The 18512-nt window shown below is 40.5% G+C and overlaps 1 protein-coding gene across 1 annotated transcript in view; it reads left to right on the forward strand.

Annotated features, from left to right (window-relative positions):
- Positions 1-18512, forward strand: part of psmg2 (proteasome (prosome, macropain) assembly chaperone 2) — a 35533-nt gene that overhangs the window by 12509 nt on the left and 4512 nt on the right. The window contains exons 4-5 of the mRNA XM_084317046.1: positions 6092-6210; positions 8820-9005. Of these exons, the coding sequence (XP_084173172.1) occupies positions 6092-6210; positions 8820-9005 (305 nt within the window). The remainder of the gene's footprint in view (positions 1-6091; positions 6211-8819; positions 9006-18512) is intronic.

An 18512-nucleotide genomic window follows, 5' to 3' on the forward strand; every position in this document is an offset into this window, starting at 1 on the left:
GTGTTATTAAACCAGGTACATGTGTTATTAAACCATGTGTTATTAAACCAGGTAAATGTGTTATTAAACCACGCATTATTAAACCAGGTACATGTGTTATTAAACCATGTGTTATTAAACCAGGTACATGTGTTATTAAACCAGGTACATGTGTTATTAAACCATGTGTTATTAAACCAGGTACATGTGTTATTAAACCAGGTACATGTGTTATTAAACCATGTGTTATTAAACCATGTGTTATTAAACCAGGTACATGTGTTATTAAACCATGTGTTATTAAACCAGGTACATGTGTTATTAAACCAGTTATTAAACCAGGTAAATGTGTTATTAAACCAGTTATTAAACCAGTTATTAAACCAGGTAAATGTGTTATTAAACCAGTTATTAAACCAGGTAAATGTGTTATTAAACCAGTTATTAAACCATGTAAATGTGTTATTAAACCAGTTATTAAACCATGTAAATGTGTTATTAAACCAGGTAAATGTGTTATTAAACCAGGTAAATGTGTTATTAAACCAGGTAAATGTGTTATTAAACCAGTTATTAAACCATGTAAATGTGTTATTAAACCAGGTAAATGTGTTATTAAACCAGTTATTAAACCATGTAAATGTGTTATTAAACCAGGTAAATGTGTTATTAAACCAGTTATTAAACCATGTAAATGTGTTATTAAACCAGGTAAATGTGTTATTAAACCAGTTATTAAACCAGGTACATGTGTTATTAAACCATGTAAATGTGTTATTAAACCAGGTAAATGTGTTATTAAACCAGGTAAATGTGTTATTAAACCATGTGTTATTAAACCAGGCAAATGTGTTATTAAACCAGTTATTAAACCAGGTAAATGTGTTATTAAACCAGGTAAATGTGTTATTAAACCATGTGTTATTAAACCAGGTAAATGTGTTATTAAACCAGGTAAATGTGTTATTAAACCAGTTATTAAACCAGGTAAATGTGTTATTAAACCAGTTATTAAACCAGGTAAATGTGTTATTAAACCAGTTATTAAACCAGTTATTAAACCAGGTAAATGTGTTATTAAACCAGTTATTAAACCAGGTAAATGTGTTATTAAACCAGGTAAATGTGTTATTAAACCAGTTATTAAACCATTTAAATGTGTTATTAAACCAGGTAAATGTGTTATTAAACCAGGTAAATGTGTTATTAAACCAGTTATTAAACCAGGTAAATGTGTTATTAAACCAGTTATTAAACCAGTTATTAAACCAGGTACATGTGTTATTAAACCAGTTATTAAACCAGGTAAATGTGTTATTAAACCAGGTAAATGTGTTATTAAACCAGTTATTAAACCAGGTAAATGTGTTATTAAACCAGGTAAATGTGTTATTAAACCAGTTATTAAACCATGTAAATGTGTTAATAAAGCAGGTAAATGTGTTATTAAACTAGTTATTAAAGCAGGTAAATGTGTTATTAAACCAGTTATTAAACCAGGTAAATGTGTTATTAAACCAGTTATTAAACCAGGTAAATGTGTTATTAAACCAGTTATTAAACCAGGTAAATGTGTTATTAAACCATGTGTTATTAAACCAGGTAAATGTGTTATTAAACCAGGTAAATGTGTTATTAAACCATGTGTTATTAAACCAGTTATTAAACCAGGTAAATGTGTTATTAAACCAGTTATTAAACCAGGTAAATGTGTTATTAAACCAGTTATTAAACCAGGTAAATGTGTTATTAAACCAGTTATTAAACCAGGTAAATGTGTTATTAAACCAGTTATTAAAGCAGGTAAATGTGTTATTAAACCAGTTATTAAACCAGGTAAATGTGTTATTAAACCAGTTATTAAACCATGTAAATGTGTTATTAAACCAGTTATTAAACCAGGTACATGTGTTATTAAAACAGTTATTAAACCAGGTAAATGTGTTATTAAACCAGTTATTAAACCAGGTAAATGTGTTATTAAACCAGTTATTAAACCAGGTAAATGTGTTATTAAACCAGGTAAATGTGTTATTAAACCAGTTATTAAACCAGGTAAATGTGTTATTAAACCAGGTAAATGTGTTATTAAACCAGTTATTAAACCATGTAAATGTGTTATTAAACCAGGTAAATGTGTTATTAAACCAGGTAAATGTGTTATTAAACCAGTTATTAAACCAGTTATTAAACCATGTAAATGTGTTATTAAACCAGTTATTAAACCAAGTAAATGTGTTATTAAACCATGTGTTATTAAACCAGGTAAATGTGTTATTAAACCAGTTATTAAACCAGGTAAATGTGTTATTAAACCAGGTAAATGTGTTATTAAACCAGGTAAATGTGTTATTAAACCAGTTATTAAACCATGTAAATGTGTTATTAAACCAGTTATTAAACCAGGTAAATGTGTTATTAAACCAGTTATTAAACCAGGTAAATGTGTTATTAAACCAGTTATTAAACCAGGTAAATGTGTTATTAAACCAGTTATTAAACCAGGTAAATGTGTTATTAAACCAGTTATTAAACCAGGTACATGTGTTATTAAACCAGTTATTAAACCAGGTAAATGTGTTATTAAACCAGTTATTAAACCAGGTAAATGTGTTATTAAACCAGTTATTAAACCAGGTAAATGTGTTATTAAACCAGGTAAATGTGTTATTAAACCAGGTAAATGTGTTATTAAACCAGTTATTAAACCATGTAAATGTGTTATTAAACCAGTTATTAAACCATGTAAATGTGTTTCGGCCAGAACCTGCCGATTCCTCCTGAGCAACGTCAGAAGGATTCGCCCCTTCCTGACAAAAGAAGCCACCCAACTCCTCGTCCAATCAACAGTCATCTCCCGCCTCGACTACTGCAACGCACTGCTCGCTGGCCTCCCGGCCACTGCCACTAAGCCTCTTCAACTCATTCAGAACGCAGCGGCCCGCCTGATCTCAAACCTACCGAAGTCGGCCCATGTCACCCCACTTCTTAGGGACCTGCACTGGCTCCCCATTGCTGCACGAATCCGCTTCAAGGCCCTTGACCTAGCATACCGTGCGGCAAAGGGAACTGCTCCCGCCTACCTCCGGTCAATGGTCTCTAACTACACACCCTCAAGACCCCTACGCTCTGCATCTTCTGGCCGCCTCAGACCTACTCCTATCCAAGCTCCGGGAGGGTCATCAAAGAGAAGTCGCCTATTCTCAGTCCTTGCCCCACAATGGTGGAATGAACTACCCACCCCAGTTAGGACAGCCGAAACACGTCCAATCTTTCGCCGTCGACTAAAGACTCACTTCTTCAACCATTATCTGAAAAAAAAAAAAAAAAAAAAAAAAAAAAAAATCTAACCCTAACTAACCATACTGTCATGCACTTGTCCTAATAAACTAACCTACACTGTAGCACTCAACACTTTGATGAACATTGTTACTCAGCTGATAGAGTTGTGCTCTTCCTGATGGCTTGTCGTACAGAACTTGTAAGTCGCTTTGGATAAAAGCGTCAGCTAAATGACTAAATGTAAAATGTAAATGTTATTAAACCAGGTAAATGTGTTATTAAACCAGGTAAATGTGTTAATAAACCAGGTAAATGTGTTATTAAACTAGTTATTAAAGCAGGTAAATGTGTTATTAAACCAGTTATTAAACCAGGTAAATGTGTTATTAAACCAGTTATTAAACCAGGTAAATGTGTTATTAAACCAGTTATTAAACCAGGTAAATGTGTTATTAAACCATGTGTTATTAAACCAGGTAAATGTGTTATTAAACCAGTTATTAAACCAGGTAAATGTGTTATTAAACCATGTGTTATTAAACCAGTTATTAAAGCAGGTAAATGTGTTATTAAACCAGTTATTAAACCAGGTAAATGTGTTATTAAACCAGTTATTAAACCATGTAAATGTGTTATTAAACCAGTTATTAAACCAGGTAAATGTGTTATTAAACCAGTTATTAAACCAGGTAAATGTGTTATTAAACCAGTTATTAAAGCAGGTAAATGTGTTATTAAACCAGTTATTAAACCATGTAAATGTGTTATTAAACCAGTTATTAAACCAGGTAAATGTGTTATTAAACCAGGTAAATGTGTTATTAAACCAGTTATTAAACCAGGTAAATGTGTTATTAAACCAGGTAAATGTGTTATTAAACCAGGTAAATGTGTTATTAAACCAGGTAAATGTGTTATTAAACCAGTTATTAAACCAGGTAAATGTGTTATTAAACCAGTTATTAAAGCGGGTAAATGTGTTATTAAACCAGTTATTAAACCAGGTAAATGTGTTATTAAACCAGTTATTAAACCAGGTAAATGTGTTATTAAACCAGTTATTAAACCATGTAAATGTGTTATTAAACCAGGTAAATGTGTTATTAAACCAGTTATTAAACCAGGTAAATGTGTTATTAAACCAGTTATTAAACCATGTAAATGTGTTATTAAACCCGGTAAATGTGTTATTAAACCAGTTATTAAACCAGGTAAATGTGTTATTAAACCAGGTAAATGCGTTATTAAACCAGTTATTAAACCAGGTAAATGTGTTATTAAACCAGGTAAATGTGTTATTAAACCAGTTATTAAACCAGGTAAATGTGTTATTAAACCAGTTATTAAACCAGGTAAATGTGTTATTAAACCAGTTATTAAACCAGGTAAATGTGTTATTAAACCAGGTACATGTGTTATTAAACCAGTTATTAAACCAGGTAAATGTGTTATTAAACCAGGTAAATGTGTTATTAAACCAGGTAAATGTGTTATTAAACCAGGTACATGTGTTATTAAAGTGTTTATATTGTGAACATTATGTTCAAGTAGTGTTTATATTGTGAACATTATGTTCAAGTAGTGTTTATATTGTGGACATTATGTACAAGTAGTGTTTATATTGTGAACATTATGTTCAAGTAGTGTTTATATTGTGAACATTATGTTCAAGTAGTGTTTATATTGTGAACATTATGTTCAAGTAGTGTTTATATTGTGGACATTATGTTCAAGTAGTGTTTATATTGTGGACATTATGTTCAAGTAGTGTTTATATTGTGATCATTGTGTTCAAGTAGTGTTTATATTGTGATCATTGTGTTCAAGTAGTGTTTATATTGTGGACATTATGTTCAAGTAGTGTTTATATTGTGGACATTATGTTCAAGTAGTGTTTATATTGTGGACATTATGTTCAAGTAGTGTTTATATTGTGATCATTGTGTTCAAGTGTTTATATTGTGATCATTGTGTTCAAGTAGTGTTTATATTGTGGACATTATGTTCAAGTAGTGTTTATATTGTGGACATTATGTTCAAGTAGTGTTTATATTGTGGACATTATGTTCAAGTAGTGTTTATATTGTGGACATTATGTTCAAGTAGTGTTTATATTGTGGACATTATGTTCAAGTAGTGTTTATATTGTGAACATTATGTTCAAGTAGTGTTTATATTGTGAACATTATGTTCAAGTGTTTATATTGTGGACATTATGTTCAAGTGTTTATATTGTGAACATTATGTTCAAGTAGTGTTTATATTGTGAACATTATGTTCAAGTAGTGTTTATATTGTGAACATTATGTTCAAGAAGTGTTTATATTGTGAACATTATGTTCAAGTAGTGTTTATATTGTGAACATTATGTTCAAGTAGTGTTTATATTGTGAACATTATGTTCAAGTAGTGTTTATATTGTGAACATTATGTTCAAGTAGTGTTTATATTGTGAACATTATGTTCAAGAAGTGTTTATATTGTGAACATTATGTTCAAGTAGTGTTTATATTGTGAACATTATGTTCAAGTAGTGTTTATATTGTGAACATTATGTTCAAGTAGTGTTTATATTGTGAACATTATGTTCAAGTAGTGTTTATATTGTGAACATTATGTTCAAGTAGTGTTTATATTGTGGACATCATGTACAAGTGTTTATATTGTGGACATTATGTTCAAGTGTTTATATTGTGGACATTATGTTCAAGTGTTTATATTGTGGACATTATGTTCAAGTAGTGTTTATATTGTGGACATTATGTTCAAGTGTTTATATTGTGGACATTATGTTCAAGTGTTTATATTGTGGGCGTCACCCTCCATCCAGACAAAGTCCAGAAGCTTCCGGAAGCAGCTGCTGTCTTGGATCCGCAGCAGCCAGTTCTGCAGGACGGTGGTTGTGTCCTCTAGCCACGCCCACCAGAGGGACGACCAGCAGCTGCAGGGGTGAGACTTTAAAACACACATTGTGATTGGGTGAGACTTTAAAACACACATTGTGATTGGATGAGAGTTTAAAACACACATTGTGATTGGGTGAGACTTTAAAACACACATTGTGATTGGATGAGACTTTAAAACACACATTGTGATTGGATGAGACTTTAAAACACACATTGTGATTGGATGAGAGTTTAAAACACACATTGTGATTGGATGAGAGATAAAACACACATTGTGATTGGATGAGAGATAAAACACACATTGTGATTGGATGATAGTTTAAAACACACATTGTGATTGGATGAGAGATTAAACACACATTGTGATTGGCAAAACACACATTGTGATTGGATGAGAGTTTAAAACACACATTGTGATTGGATGAGAGTTTAAAACACACATTGTGATTGGATGAGAGATATGGATATTTAGTTTAAAACACACATTGTGATTGGATGAGAGATATGGATATTTAGTTTAAAACACACATTGTGATTGGATGAGAGATATGGATATTTAGTTTAAAACACACATTGTGATTGGATGAGAGATATCCACGAGTGCTCATAGCCACAGTATACTGTGTATTTAGATTATTAAGACGACCGGCTAGGTGCTGCTGTGAGCTGTTGTGTGGGGGTGCTGTGGCATGGTCTATGTGTGTAGCTCTATGTAGATCAGGGCTGTGGCATGGTCTATGTGTGTAGCTCTATGTAGATCAGGGCTGTGGCATGGTCTATGTGTGTAGCTCTATGTAGATCAGGGCTGTGGCATGGTCTATGTGTGTAGCTCTATGTAGATAAGGGCTGTGGCATGGTCTATGTGTGTAGCTCTATGTAGATCAGGGCTGTGGCATGGTCTATGTGTGTAGCTCTATGTAGATCAGGGCTGTGGCATGGTCTATGTGTGTAGCTCTATGTAGATGATGTCATGGCATGGTCTGTGTGTAGCTCTATGTAGATGATGTCATGGCATGGTCTATGTGTGTAGCTCTATGTAGATCAGGGCTGTGGCATGGTCTATGTGTGTAGCTCTATGTAGATGATGTCATGGCATGGTCTATGTGTGTAGCTCTATGTAGATGATGTCATGGCATGGTCTATGTGTGTAGCTCTATGTAGATGATGTCATGGCATGGTCTATGTGTGTAGCTCTATGTAGATCAGGGCTGTGGCATGGTCTATGTGTGTAGCTCTATGTAGATCAGGGCTGTGGCATGGTCTATGTGTGTAGCTCTATGTAGATCAGGGCTGTGGCATGGTCTATGTGTGTAGCTCTATGTAGATAAGGGCTGTGGCATGGTCTATGTGTGTAGCTCTATGTAGATCAGGGCTGTGGCATGGTCTATGTGTGTAGCTCTATGTAGATCAGGGCTGTGGCATGGTCTATGTGTGTAGCTCTATGTAGATCAGGGCTGTGGCATGGTCTATGTGTGTAGCTCTATGTAGATAAGGGCTGTGGCATGGTCTATGTGTGTAGCTCTATGTAGATCAGGGCTGTGGCATGGTCTATGTGTGTAGCTCTATGTAGATCAGGGCTGTGGCATGGTCTATGTGTGTAGCTCTATGTAGATCAGGGCTGTGGCATGGTCTATGTGTGTAGCTCTATGTAGATAAGGGCTGTGGCATGGTCTATGTGTGTAGCTCTATGTAGATCAGGGCTGTGGCATGGTCTATGTGTGTAGCTCTATGTAGATCAGGGCTGTGGCATGGTCTATGTGTGTAGCTCTATGTAGATGATGTCATGGCATGGTCTAATGTGTGTAGCTCTATGTAGATAATGTCATGGCATGGTCTATGTGTGTAGCTCTATTAGGGCTGGGCGATATAACGATAACGATAAATATCGCAATATATTTTAATAATCGATATCGAATATTGAAATAAAAAGAAATCGAAAAATCGTTTTTATTTTTTTGTGACCTGCAACAGGGCAGCTTTAAAACCAGAGACAGTGGACAGACTTGTCTTTCTCGCCTGCAACTTAAAGTAATGGCTTTGCTTGTCCAAATGACAATACTGACCAAATTGAGATTTATTTTTCTCTTGTCCATTTATTTTGTTTGCTTTCTAATTTAAAATGCAGTTTGAAACCGTCTGTACACAGTAGGCTATGTGTGCTAGCAGAGCTAGTCTCCAGTCACGAGTCACGGTGCACATGTGCGGTGGTTTGTCCACCAAAAAAGCACCAAAAGACAGAAAATAAACTAGCAGAGCCAGAACTGTTCAACTCCCCTGGAGCCACAGCCAGCAGAGAAGCCAGTTTACTTTCGCTTTCAAACCAGCTGCAGCCTGAGAACTGGAGTGTGAGGGGATGTAACACTAAAGATGGCGGCAACGACAAAGAATTGCTGCAAAATAAACATACATCTGTTGTTAAAAAAAAAAATTATACTTATAACAATTTCGATAATTATCGATATAGAGAAATATGATAACATTATCATATCGTTATCGTGATATGATTTTTTTCCATATCGCCCAGCCCTAAGCTCTATGTAGATGATGTCATGGCATTCAGACAGCAATTCAAACTCTTAAATTACTGGCTGAACAGGCCTTTTCAGTTATCCTTTAACATATTGTTCTCCTGTCTCTGTTGTTGCACGCTAGCGCCCCCCTGAGGTACCTGGCCACCCCTGCACTGCAGAAGGTGTGTGGTGCTCTCCTGGAGGAGCTGGGCTGGACTGAGCTGGAGAGAGTGGCCCTGTTCCCCGGGGTGGGGGGGGTGGGGGGCCCCGCGGAGCAGCGACTCTACATCCCTGGTGGAGGCATCACCAAGGGACTCTTCACTGACAGGTACTATTGGAATATTACAGGGACTCTTCACTGACAGGTACTATTGGAATATTACAGGGACTCTTCACTGACTGGTACTATTGGAATATTACAGGGACTCTTCACTGACAGGTACTATTGGAATATTACAGGGACTCTAACAGGTACTATTGAATATTAAAGAGACTCTAACAGGTACTATATACTACAACACATATCATAACATCAGTCACTCTTCCTTTGGAACGAGAACTCGGGGAGTAGCCATAGTCGTTAGACGGAAGTTGAATATTGAATTGAAGGGAGTATGGTCTGATGCAGATGGTCGGATAACTATAGCTAAGATTTTACACAAGAACAGAAAAATAGCGTTGGTAGCGGTATACGCCCCAAATTTATACGAAGTTAGTTTCTTCACTACACTTACCAGAGCAATGTTAGACCTTCCCGAATACTCATTTATAATCGGTGCGGATTTGAATGCCATTTGGAATCCAAGGATGGACAAATCAAACCCCTCCTTTTCCAACGAACAAAAAAATACATCTAATGCATTAAAGGATTGGTCGAAGATTACAGGTGTAAATGACTTATGGCGATCACTCAACCCCATGACCCGGAAGTACTCTTGTCGATCTGCGAGACATAATACATTATCCAGAATAGATTACGTTTTCACAACCCCGAGACTATTTGATAACTACGATGTGGAAATGATACCCAGTGCATTGTCTGATCACTGTTATTTACTCTTAAAAGGAACATTTGGTATACTATCATCCCGAGCCCCAAGATGGCGATTTAACACGATGCTGCTTAATAACAAGGAATTCATTACACAAATCAAAGAAGCTCTTACGGTATTCCTACGGATAAATGCGAATTCGGTGCAGGACCCCAGAATATTATGGATGTCGACAATTTGGTCAATGTCAGACCTTACAATACACTGTAAGGCACTGTAAGGCTACGGATCTGCCTCACTTCCAGTGATGAAGCTAAGCTATGCTAACGGAGCGTCTATTCCCAAAGCTAAATGCACGCACAGAGACAAAAAAGCTATGTATCTTCTTGTCTAACTCCAGGGAAGATGTTAAATAAGCTAATTTCCCAAAATGTTGGAGTTCCCCTTTAAGACTCCGGTATCACTTGCCTGACCGCAGCAGTTCAAAGAGGCAGTTGTTCGGGTGGCTGGAGTCCTTGATGATTCTCTTAGCCTTCCCCCTGCACCGCTTGTTGTAAATGTTCTGGAGGGTGGGAAGCCCCCCTCCAATTGTGCGTTCGGCTGAACGTGTCACTCTTTGTAGTCTGCTACGGTCTTGTGCAGTGCTATTCCCAAACCAGGAGGTGATGTTGCCAGTCAGGATGCTCTCGATTGTACATGAGTAGAAGTTCCTGAGGATCTTCTGACTGACTTGGAACTTCCTTAGGCGCCTGAGGAAGTAGAGGCGTTGTCGTGCCTTCTTCACAACACTGTCAATGTGTGTGGTCCATGTCAAGTCCTCGGATATGTGGGCTCCGAGGTACTTGAAACTGTTCACTCTCTCAACCGGTGCCCCGTCGATGCTGAGGGGGCTGTAGTCCTTGACCCCCGACCTCCTGAAGTCCACAATCATCTCTTTTGTTTTGCTGACGTTCAGGGAGAGGCAGTTCTCCTGACACCACTGTGACAGATTCTCTACCTCTTCCAGGTAGGCCCTCTCGTCGTTGGCAGAGATCAGGCCCACCACTACTGTGTCATCAGCAAATTTGATGATTGTGTTGTTGTTCCGCTGTGCCACGCAGTCATGTGTGTACAGGGAGTAGAGGAGGGGGCTCAGAACACAGCCCTGGGGGGCCCCTATGTTGAGCGTGATGGATGAGGAGGTGCAGTTGCCTGCTCTTACCACCTGGGGTCTGCCCGTCAGGAAGTCCAAGACCCACTGGCAGAGGTCATAGTTCAAGCCCAGGTCCCTGAGCTTGGCTATGAGTTTGGAGGGGACTATGGTATTGGTAACTCTAGCTTCTCCAGATAAGCTTCTATTTCCTCTTCTCCCGCTGCCTTTGGCTGTGTGTATAGTTTCTCATAGTATTCTCTAAATGTCCTCTCTATTTCAGCTGGGTCCCTCAATATTTCATTAGTCTTTGTATCCCTTATTGTGTGTATCGTGTTTAACTTCTGTTGCGTCCTGATTCTCCTAGCCAACAGTCTGGTCGCTTTTGGTCCCCCTTCATAGTACGTTTGTTTCATAAACCTCACTTTCTTTTCTATTTCCGTCAATAATTCCCTATTTATCCTGGCCTTTACTTCTTTGATTTCTCCGAGCGTTTCCTGTTCTTTTGATATCTGGTGTCTCCCCTCTAGATCCTTCAGCTTCCCTATCAGATTGTGATATGTCTCCGTTCTGGCTTTCTTCAGCATTGCTGTTTTCTCCATCAATTTCCCCCTTATCACCACCTTCATTGTGTCCCATAGAATGTTCGGGTCGACCTCCCCATTGTCATTTTCCTCCTTATACCTGGCTATCTCCTCCTTGATCTGACTCACCACCCCCTTGTTATTTAGTATTCCTACATTTAGTCTCCAGATCGTGTTCCTCCGTCTTCCCTCCAGATCTACTGTCAGATATATGGCACTGTGATCCGATATGTCCGCTACTCCTATTCTGCTCTCCCGTACCCTGTAACTGTCCCCCGTCGTCATCAAAAAATAGTCTATTCTTGCATATGTCACGTGTGGGTGTGAGTAATGTGTGTATTCCCTGTCCATGGCGTGCATCCCCCTCCAAACGTCTGTAATTCCCATTTCCGTCATTTGAATATTCATATATCTGCTGATTTGCGGCCGCGCTTTCCTAGTACTCGTGGTGTCTAAGTGATTCAATACCACATTAAAATCTCCCTCGCATATAATGGCTGCTTTTTTATATATATAGCGCTTTTATCCAAAGCGCTTTACAATTTGTTACTCACATTTTACCCATTCACTCACACATTCACAAACCGACGGCGGAGGCAACCATGCAAGGTGCCAACCTGCTCATCGGGAGCAATTAGGAGTTAAGTGTCTTGCTCAAGGACACATCGACACACTGCCCGGGAGGAGCGGGAATCGAACCGGGAACCTCCAGATTGCCAGACGACTGCTCTACCTCCCGAGCCACTGTCGCCCCATATCAATATCCCAGTCTAGTTCCATCACTATCATATCAAAAATGGTCTCATATAAATCCCTCTCACTCTCTGGGGGTGCATAAACATTCACTAACGTAACCATTTGACCCTCCATTTTCCCCTTCACCAGAACAAATCTCCCCTCCTTGTCTCTTACTTCTTTGATCAATTCAAACTTTACTGTGTTCTTGATTAACGTGGCTACTCCTCTCCTCCGGGTCTGTTTAAAGGAACTATAGTATGCATTTTCATATCCAAATCTTTTCAGTTTCTCATGTTCCTGTGCTATCAAATGTGTCTCCTGCAAAAAAAACACTTGCATCTCACTTTTTCTACATTTCAACATCACTTTGCCCCTCTTTATCAGATTATTCATTCCATTAACGTTTAACGACATCATTTTTATACATTTAACCTTTGTCATCTTTCTTCTTCGTTCGTCTGTCAGTCTCCCCATGTCACACATATTTCCCCCTCCGGTTGTAGCCTCCGCTCTCTTCACCGAATACATATAATGATTAACATAAATAAAAAACAAACTCTACATAAAGTGCTCCCAAGGCGTTCAGGGGGTCCCTGTGTCCCCCCCTGTCCCCTGCTGGTGGGTGAGGAGTAACTGCTCTCCTAGTGAGAGGCCTCCTCCTGTCGGCTTGGGGGTCTGAAACCCTTGCCCCCAACCGCTCGTCATTATTGTCCAGCCTTCTTGCTGTTTTTAGTGCTGTCGAGCTCCTGGTCAAAAGCGCTCTGTGTCTTTCTTTCTGTTCAAAGATCCCCATTTCCTAGGTCTCTCTCAATGTGGCTCACATGTTCCAATGTCCCTCCTTCCTCCCAAACAAGTGTGTGGTGTCCACTGTGTACCCCTCTTCCTATCTCTTACTTTCTTCCCCCCCCCCCTCTATTTTCTATGTGATGCTTATTTATCCCCTTAATTACTTCCAACTTTGTTACTCGCAGCGTGTGCCTATGTATTTGTTTCAATATGTTTTGTGTTCCGTCTATTATACCTAATTATATTTACATTTATTTCCTCCATCAGCGTTTGTACTGCGTGTCCATGTATATGTCACGTCTGTTCCTATACCTTGTCTCTACCTGGGAATGTGTGTTTATGTATATGTTATTTCAGTTCCTATATTTTGTCACTATTTGGATAGTTTTTTTCATCCCTTGTGCGTGTACTCATCCGTTCGTCTCCTCCCGCCTCCTCTCCCCTCCTTCTCCGTTTCTGGCCTCCTCGTCTGTCTCCGCCTTCGGTCCGTCACGTCTCACCTCGGCCTTCTTCTCTCTCCTCTCTCCTCTCCCGGGTTCCGGTCTCCTACTCTGATCCACCTGCGTGCTTTCTCCAGTCTCTGTTGCAGGCTCAGCGTCTGGTCCTCCTGTCTCCTTCCGTCTCTGTCCTCCGCCGTCTGCATCCCCCGTCGCCTCATCTCCCCCGCCGCCTCCCGCACCGCGTATGTCACCGTCCCTTCCTTCCAGTGGATCCTTAGCGAGGTCATGGGTGATTGGAATTTCATTCCGTTTTCTTTCAGAATTCTCTTCAGTCCCGCGTAAGACCTGCGTGTTATTGCCACCGCTGTCGAGTAATCGTGGTCAAACGACAGCCTTTTCTCCTCGATTTCTATCTTCTTGGTCCACGCGGTTCTAAGTATCAATTCTTTCACCTCGAACCTCAGAAAGTTAATAATCACCGCCCTCGGAGGTCTGTCCGGTTTCGGTCTCGGAGCCAGCGCCCTGTGGGCCCTCTGTATCTCCATTTTTTCCAGTCCCGTCTCCTTCAATTCTTCTTTGATAAGCTTTTCCACATATAGGGTCACCGATTCCCCTTCGACCCCTTCTTTCAATCCCCATATTCTGATGTTATTTCTCCGTGACCTCCCCTCCATGTCCGACATCTTTGACTCCATCTTTTCTTGTTGTTGAATCGCTTTTGTTAATACCTCGTGTATCTCTGTATTCCATTCTTCTGCTTGCGCCACTCTTGTTTCTAGCTCGGTTACGTTCCTATCCTGCTCCGCCATCTTCTCATCCACCATTTTGAGTTCTGTATTTATTTCGCCTCTGAAGTCCTCCTGTTCCTTCCTCAATTCCTCCCGTAGCTTCCCAATATCGTTCCTTATCGTGTCCGTGTTCATTTGTATGGTCGCCTGCATCGTGTCCGTGTTAATTTGTATGGTCTCCAATATTCCGGCCTGCATGACCACGGCCCATCCTGGCATTCCCGTGTCTGTCTCAGCGGAACCTCCCCCTTCCTCCGCCTGTCCCTTCTCGGCCTCGCTTCGGGGGCTCTGTTCCTTCAAATTCTCCTCTTCTCGTGAGTCCTCCATTTCTCTTTCCTTCACAATCGTTATCTCCTCCTTACTTCTCGTGTGCATCTTTTATTTTTAATCACTTTTCGGGTCTTTATTTATCCGTTTTTTCGCTCATTTGACCAGGAGCTCTACCGCACGTGTGCTACCCGTCTGCTCTCATACCGGAAGTCCGATATTGGCTTTTTTACCTATACCGATATTGTCCAACTCTTAATTTCCGATACCGATATATGCAGGGTCCCCCCCCCCAAAAAAACTGAATAATTTCAGGTAATTAACATACATATCTCTTGTTGTGGAATGAACACAACATTATGCATACTTTTGACAATAAATAAAATCTGAATTTGTTCTTACTTGCTTGCCTGGGTAAATAAAGGTTATAGAAATGTAAAAAAAAAAAAAAAAATGTGAAAACCGATACCGATATTTTCCCATATCACATTTTAATGCCAATATCGGCCGATAATATCGGACATCCCTAGTTTTAATGTTTGTACCTTCATTAACAAGTAGGTTTGATGAAGCACCTCTCCTACACACCCTGTTCACTACAGGGCTGCAACTAACCTTCATTAACAAGTAGGTTTGATGAAGCACCTCTCCTACAGACACACCCTGTTCACTACAGGGCTGCAACTAACCTTCATTAACAAGTAGGTTTGATGAAGCACCTCTCCTACACACCCTGTTCACTACAGGGCTGCAGCTAACCTTCATTAACAAGTAGGTTTGATGAAGCACCTCTCCTACAGACACACCCTGTTCACTACAGGGCTGCAACTAACCTTCATTAACAAGTAGGTTTGATGAAGCACCTCTCCTACAGACACACCCTGTTCACTACAGGGCTGCAGCTAACCTTCATTAACAAGTAGGTTTGATGAAGCACCTCTCCTACAGACACACCCTGTTCACTACAGGGCTGCAACTAACCTTCATTAACAAGTAGGTTTGATGAAGCACCTCTCCTACAGACACACCCTGTTCACTACAGGGCTGCAACTAACCTTCATTAACAAGTAGGTTTGATGAAGCACCTCTCCTACAGACACACCCTGTTCACTACAGGGCTGCAGCTAACCTTCATTAACAAGTAGGTTTGATGAAGCACCTCTCCTACACACCCTGTTCACTACAGGGCTGCAACTAACCTTCATTATCAAGTAGGTTTGATGAAGCACCTCTCCTACAGACACACCCTGTTCACTACAGGGCTGCAGCTAACCTTCATTAACAAGTAGGTTTGATGAAGCACCTCTCCTACAGACACACCCTGTTCACTACAGGGCTGCAACTAACCTTCATTAACAAGTAGGTTTGATGAAGCACCTCTCCTACACACCCTGTTCACTACAGGGCTGCAGCTAACCTTCATTAACAAGTAGGTTTGATGAAGCACCTCTCCTACAGACACACCCTGTTCACTACAGGGCTGCAACTAACCTTCATTAACAAGTAGGTTTGATGAAGCACCTCTCCTACAGACACACCCTGTTCACTACAGGGCTGCAACTAACCTTCATTAACAAGTAGGTTTGATGAAGCACCTCTCCTACAGACACACCCTGTTCACTACAGGGCTGCAACTAACCTTCATTAACAAGTAGGTTTGATGAAGCACCTCTCCTACAGACCCTGTTCACTACAGGGCTGCAACTAACCTTCATTAACAAGTAGGTTTGATGAAGCACCTCTCCTACAGACACACCCTGTTCACTACAGGGCTGCAACTAACCTTCATTAACAAGTAGGTTTGATGAAGCACCTCTCCTACAGACACACCCTGTTCACTACAGGGCTGCAACTAACCTTCATTAACAAGTAGGTTTGATGAAGCACCTCTCCTACACACCCTGTTCACTACAGGGCTGCAGCTAACCTTCATTAACAAGTAGGTTTGATGAAGCACCTCTCCTACAGACACACCCTGTTCACTACAGGGCTGCAACTAACCTTCATTAACAAGTAGGTTTGATGAAGCACCTCTCCTACAGACACACCCTGTTCACTACAGGGCTGCAGCTAACCTTCATTAACAAGTAGGTTTGATGAAGCACCTCTCCTACAGACACACCCTGTTCACTACAGGGCTGCAACTAACCTTCATTAACAAGTAGGTTTGATGAAGCACCTCTCCTACAGACACACCCTGTTCACTACAGGGCTGCAACTAACCTTCATTAACAAGTAGGTTTGATGAAGCGCCTCTCCTACAGACACACCCTGTTCACTACAGGGCTGCAGCTAACCTTCATTAACAAGTAGGTTTGATGAAGCACCTCTCCTACAGACACACCCTGTTCACTACAGGGCTGCAGCTAACCTTCATTAACAAGTAGGTTTGATGAAGCACCTCTCCTACAGACACACCCTGTTCACTACAGGGCTGCAACTAACCTTCATTAACAAGTAGGTTTGATGAAGCACCTCTCCTACAGACACACCCTGTTCACTACAGGGCTGCAACTAACCTTCATTAACAAGTAGGTTTGATGAAGCACCTCTCCTACACACCCTGTTCACTACAGGGCTGCAGCTAACCTTCATTAACAAGTAGGTTTGATGAAGCACCTCTCCTACAGACACACCCTGTTCACTACAGGGCTGCAACTAACCTTCATTAACAAGTAGGTTTGATGAAGCGCCTCTCCTACAGACACACCCTGTTCACTACAGGGCTGCAACTAACCTTCATTAACAAGTAGGTTTGATGAAGCACCTCTCCTACAGACACACCCTGTTCACTACAGGGCTGCAACTAACCTTCATTAACAAGTAGGTTTGATGAAGCACCTCTCCTACAGACACACCCTGTTCACTACAGGGCTGCAACTAACCTTCATTAACAAGTAGGTTTGATGAAGCACCTCTCCTACAGACACACCCTGTTCACTACAGGGCTGCAGCTAACCTTCATTAACAAGTAGGTTTGATGAAGCACCTCTCCTACAGACACACCCTGTTCACTACAGGGCTGCAACTAACCTTCATTAACAAGTAGGTTTGATGAAGCACCTCTCCTACAGACACACCCTGTTCACTACAGGGCTGCAACTAACCTTCATTAACAAGTAGGTTTGATGAAGCACCTCTCCTACACACCCTGTTCACTACAGGGCTGCAGCTAACCTTCATTAACAAGTAGGTTTGATGAAGCACCTCTCCTACAGACACACCCTGTTCACTACAGGGCTGCAACTAACCTTCATTAACAAGTAGGTTTGATGAAGCACCTCTCCTACACACCCTGTTCACTACAGGGCTGCAGCTAACCTTCATTAACAAGTAGGTTTGATGAAGCACCTCTCCTACAGACACACCCTGTTCACTACAGGGCTGCAACTAACCTTCATTAACAAGTAGGTTTGATGAAGCACCTCTCCTACACACCCTGTTCACTACAGGGCTGCAGCTAACCTTCATTAACAAGTAGGTTTGATGAAGCACCTCTCCTACAGACACACCCTGTTCACTACAGGGCTGCAACTAACCTTCATTAACAAGTAGGTTTGATGAAGCACCTCTCCTACACACCCTGTTCACTACAGGGCTGCAGCTAACCTTCATTAACAAGTAGGTTTGATGAAGCACCTCTCCTACACACACACCCTGTTCACTACAGGGCTGCAGCTAACCTTCATTAACAAGTAGGTTTGATGAAGCACCTCTCCTACAGACACACCCTGTTCACTACAGGGCTGCAACTAACCTTCATTAACAAGTAGGTTTGATGAAGCACCTCTCCTACAGACCCTGTTCACTACAGGGCTGCAACTAACCTTCATTAACAAGTAGGTTTGATGAAGCACCTCTCCTACAGACACACCCTGTTCACTACAGGGCTGCAACTAACCTTCATTAACAAGTAGGTTTGATGAAGCGCCTCTCCTACAGACACACCCTGTTCACTACAGGGCTGCAACTAACCTTCATTAACAAGTAGGTTTGATGAAGCACCTCTCCTACAGACACACCCTGTTCACTACAGGGCTGCAACTAACCTTCATTAACAAGTAGGTTTGATGAAGCACCTCTCCTACAGACACACCCTGTTCACTACAGG

Source organism: Notolepis coatsorum (assembly GCF_963971535.1).
Source record: "Notolepis coatsorum genome assembly, chromosome: 1".
NCBI lineage: Eukaryota > Metazoa > Chordata > Actinopteri > Aulopiformes > Paralepididae > Notolepis > Notolepis coatsorum.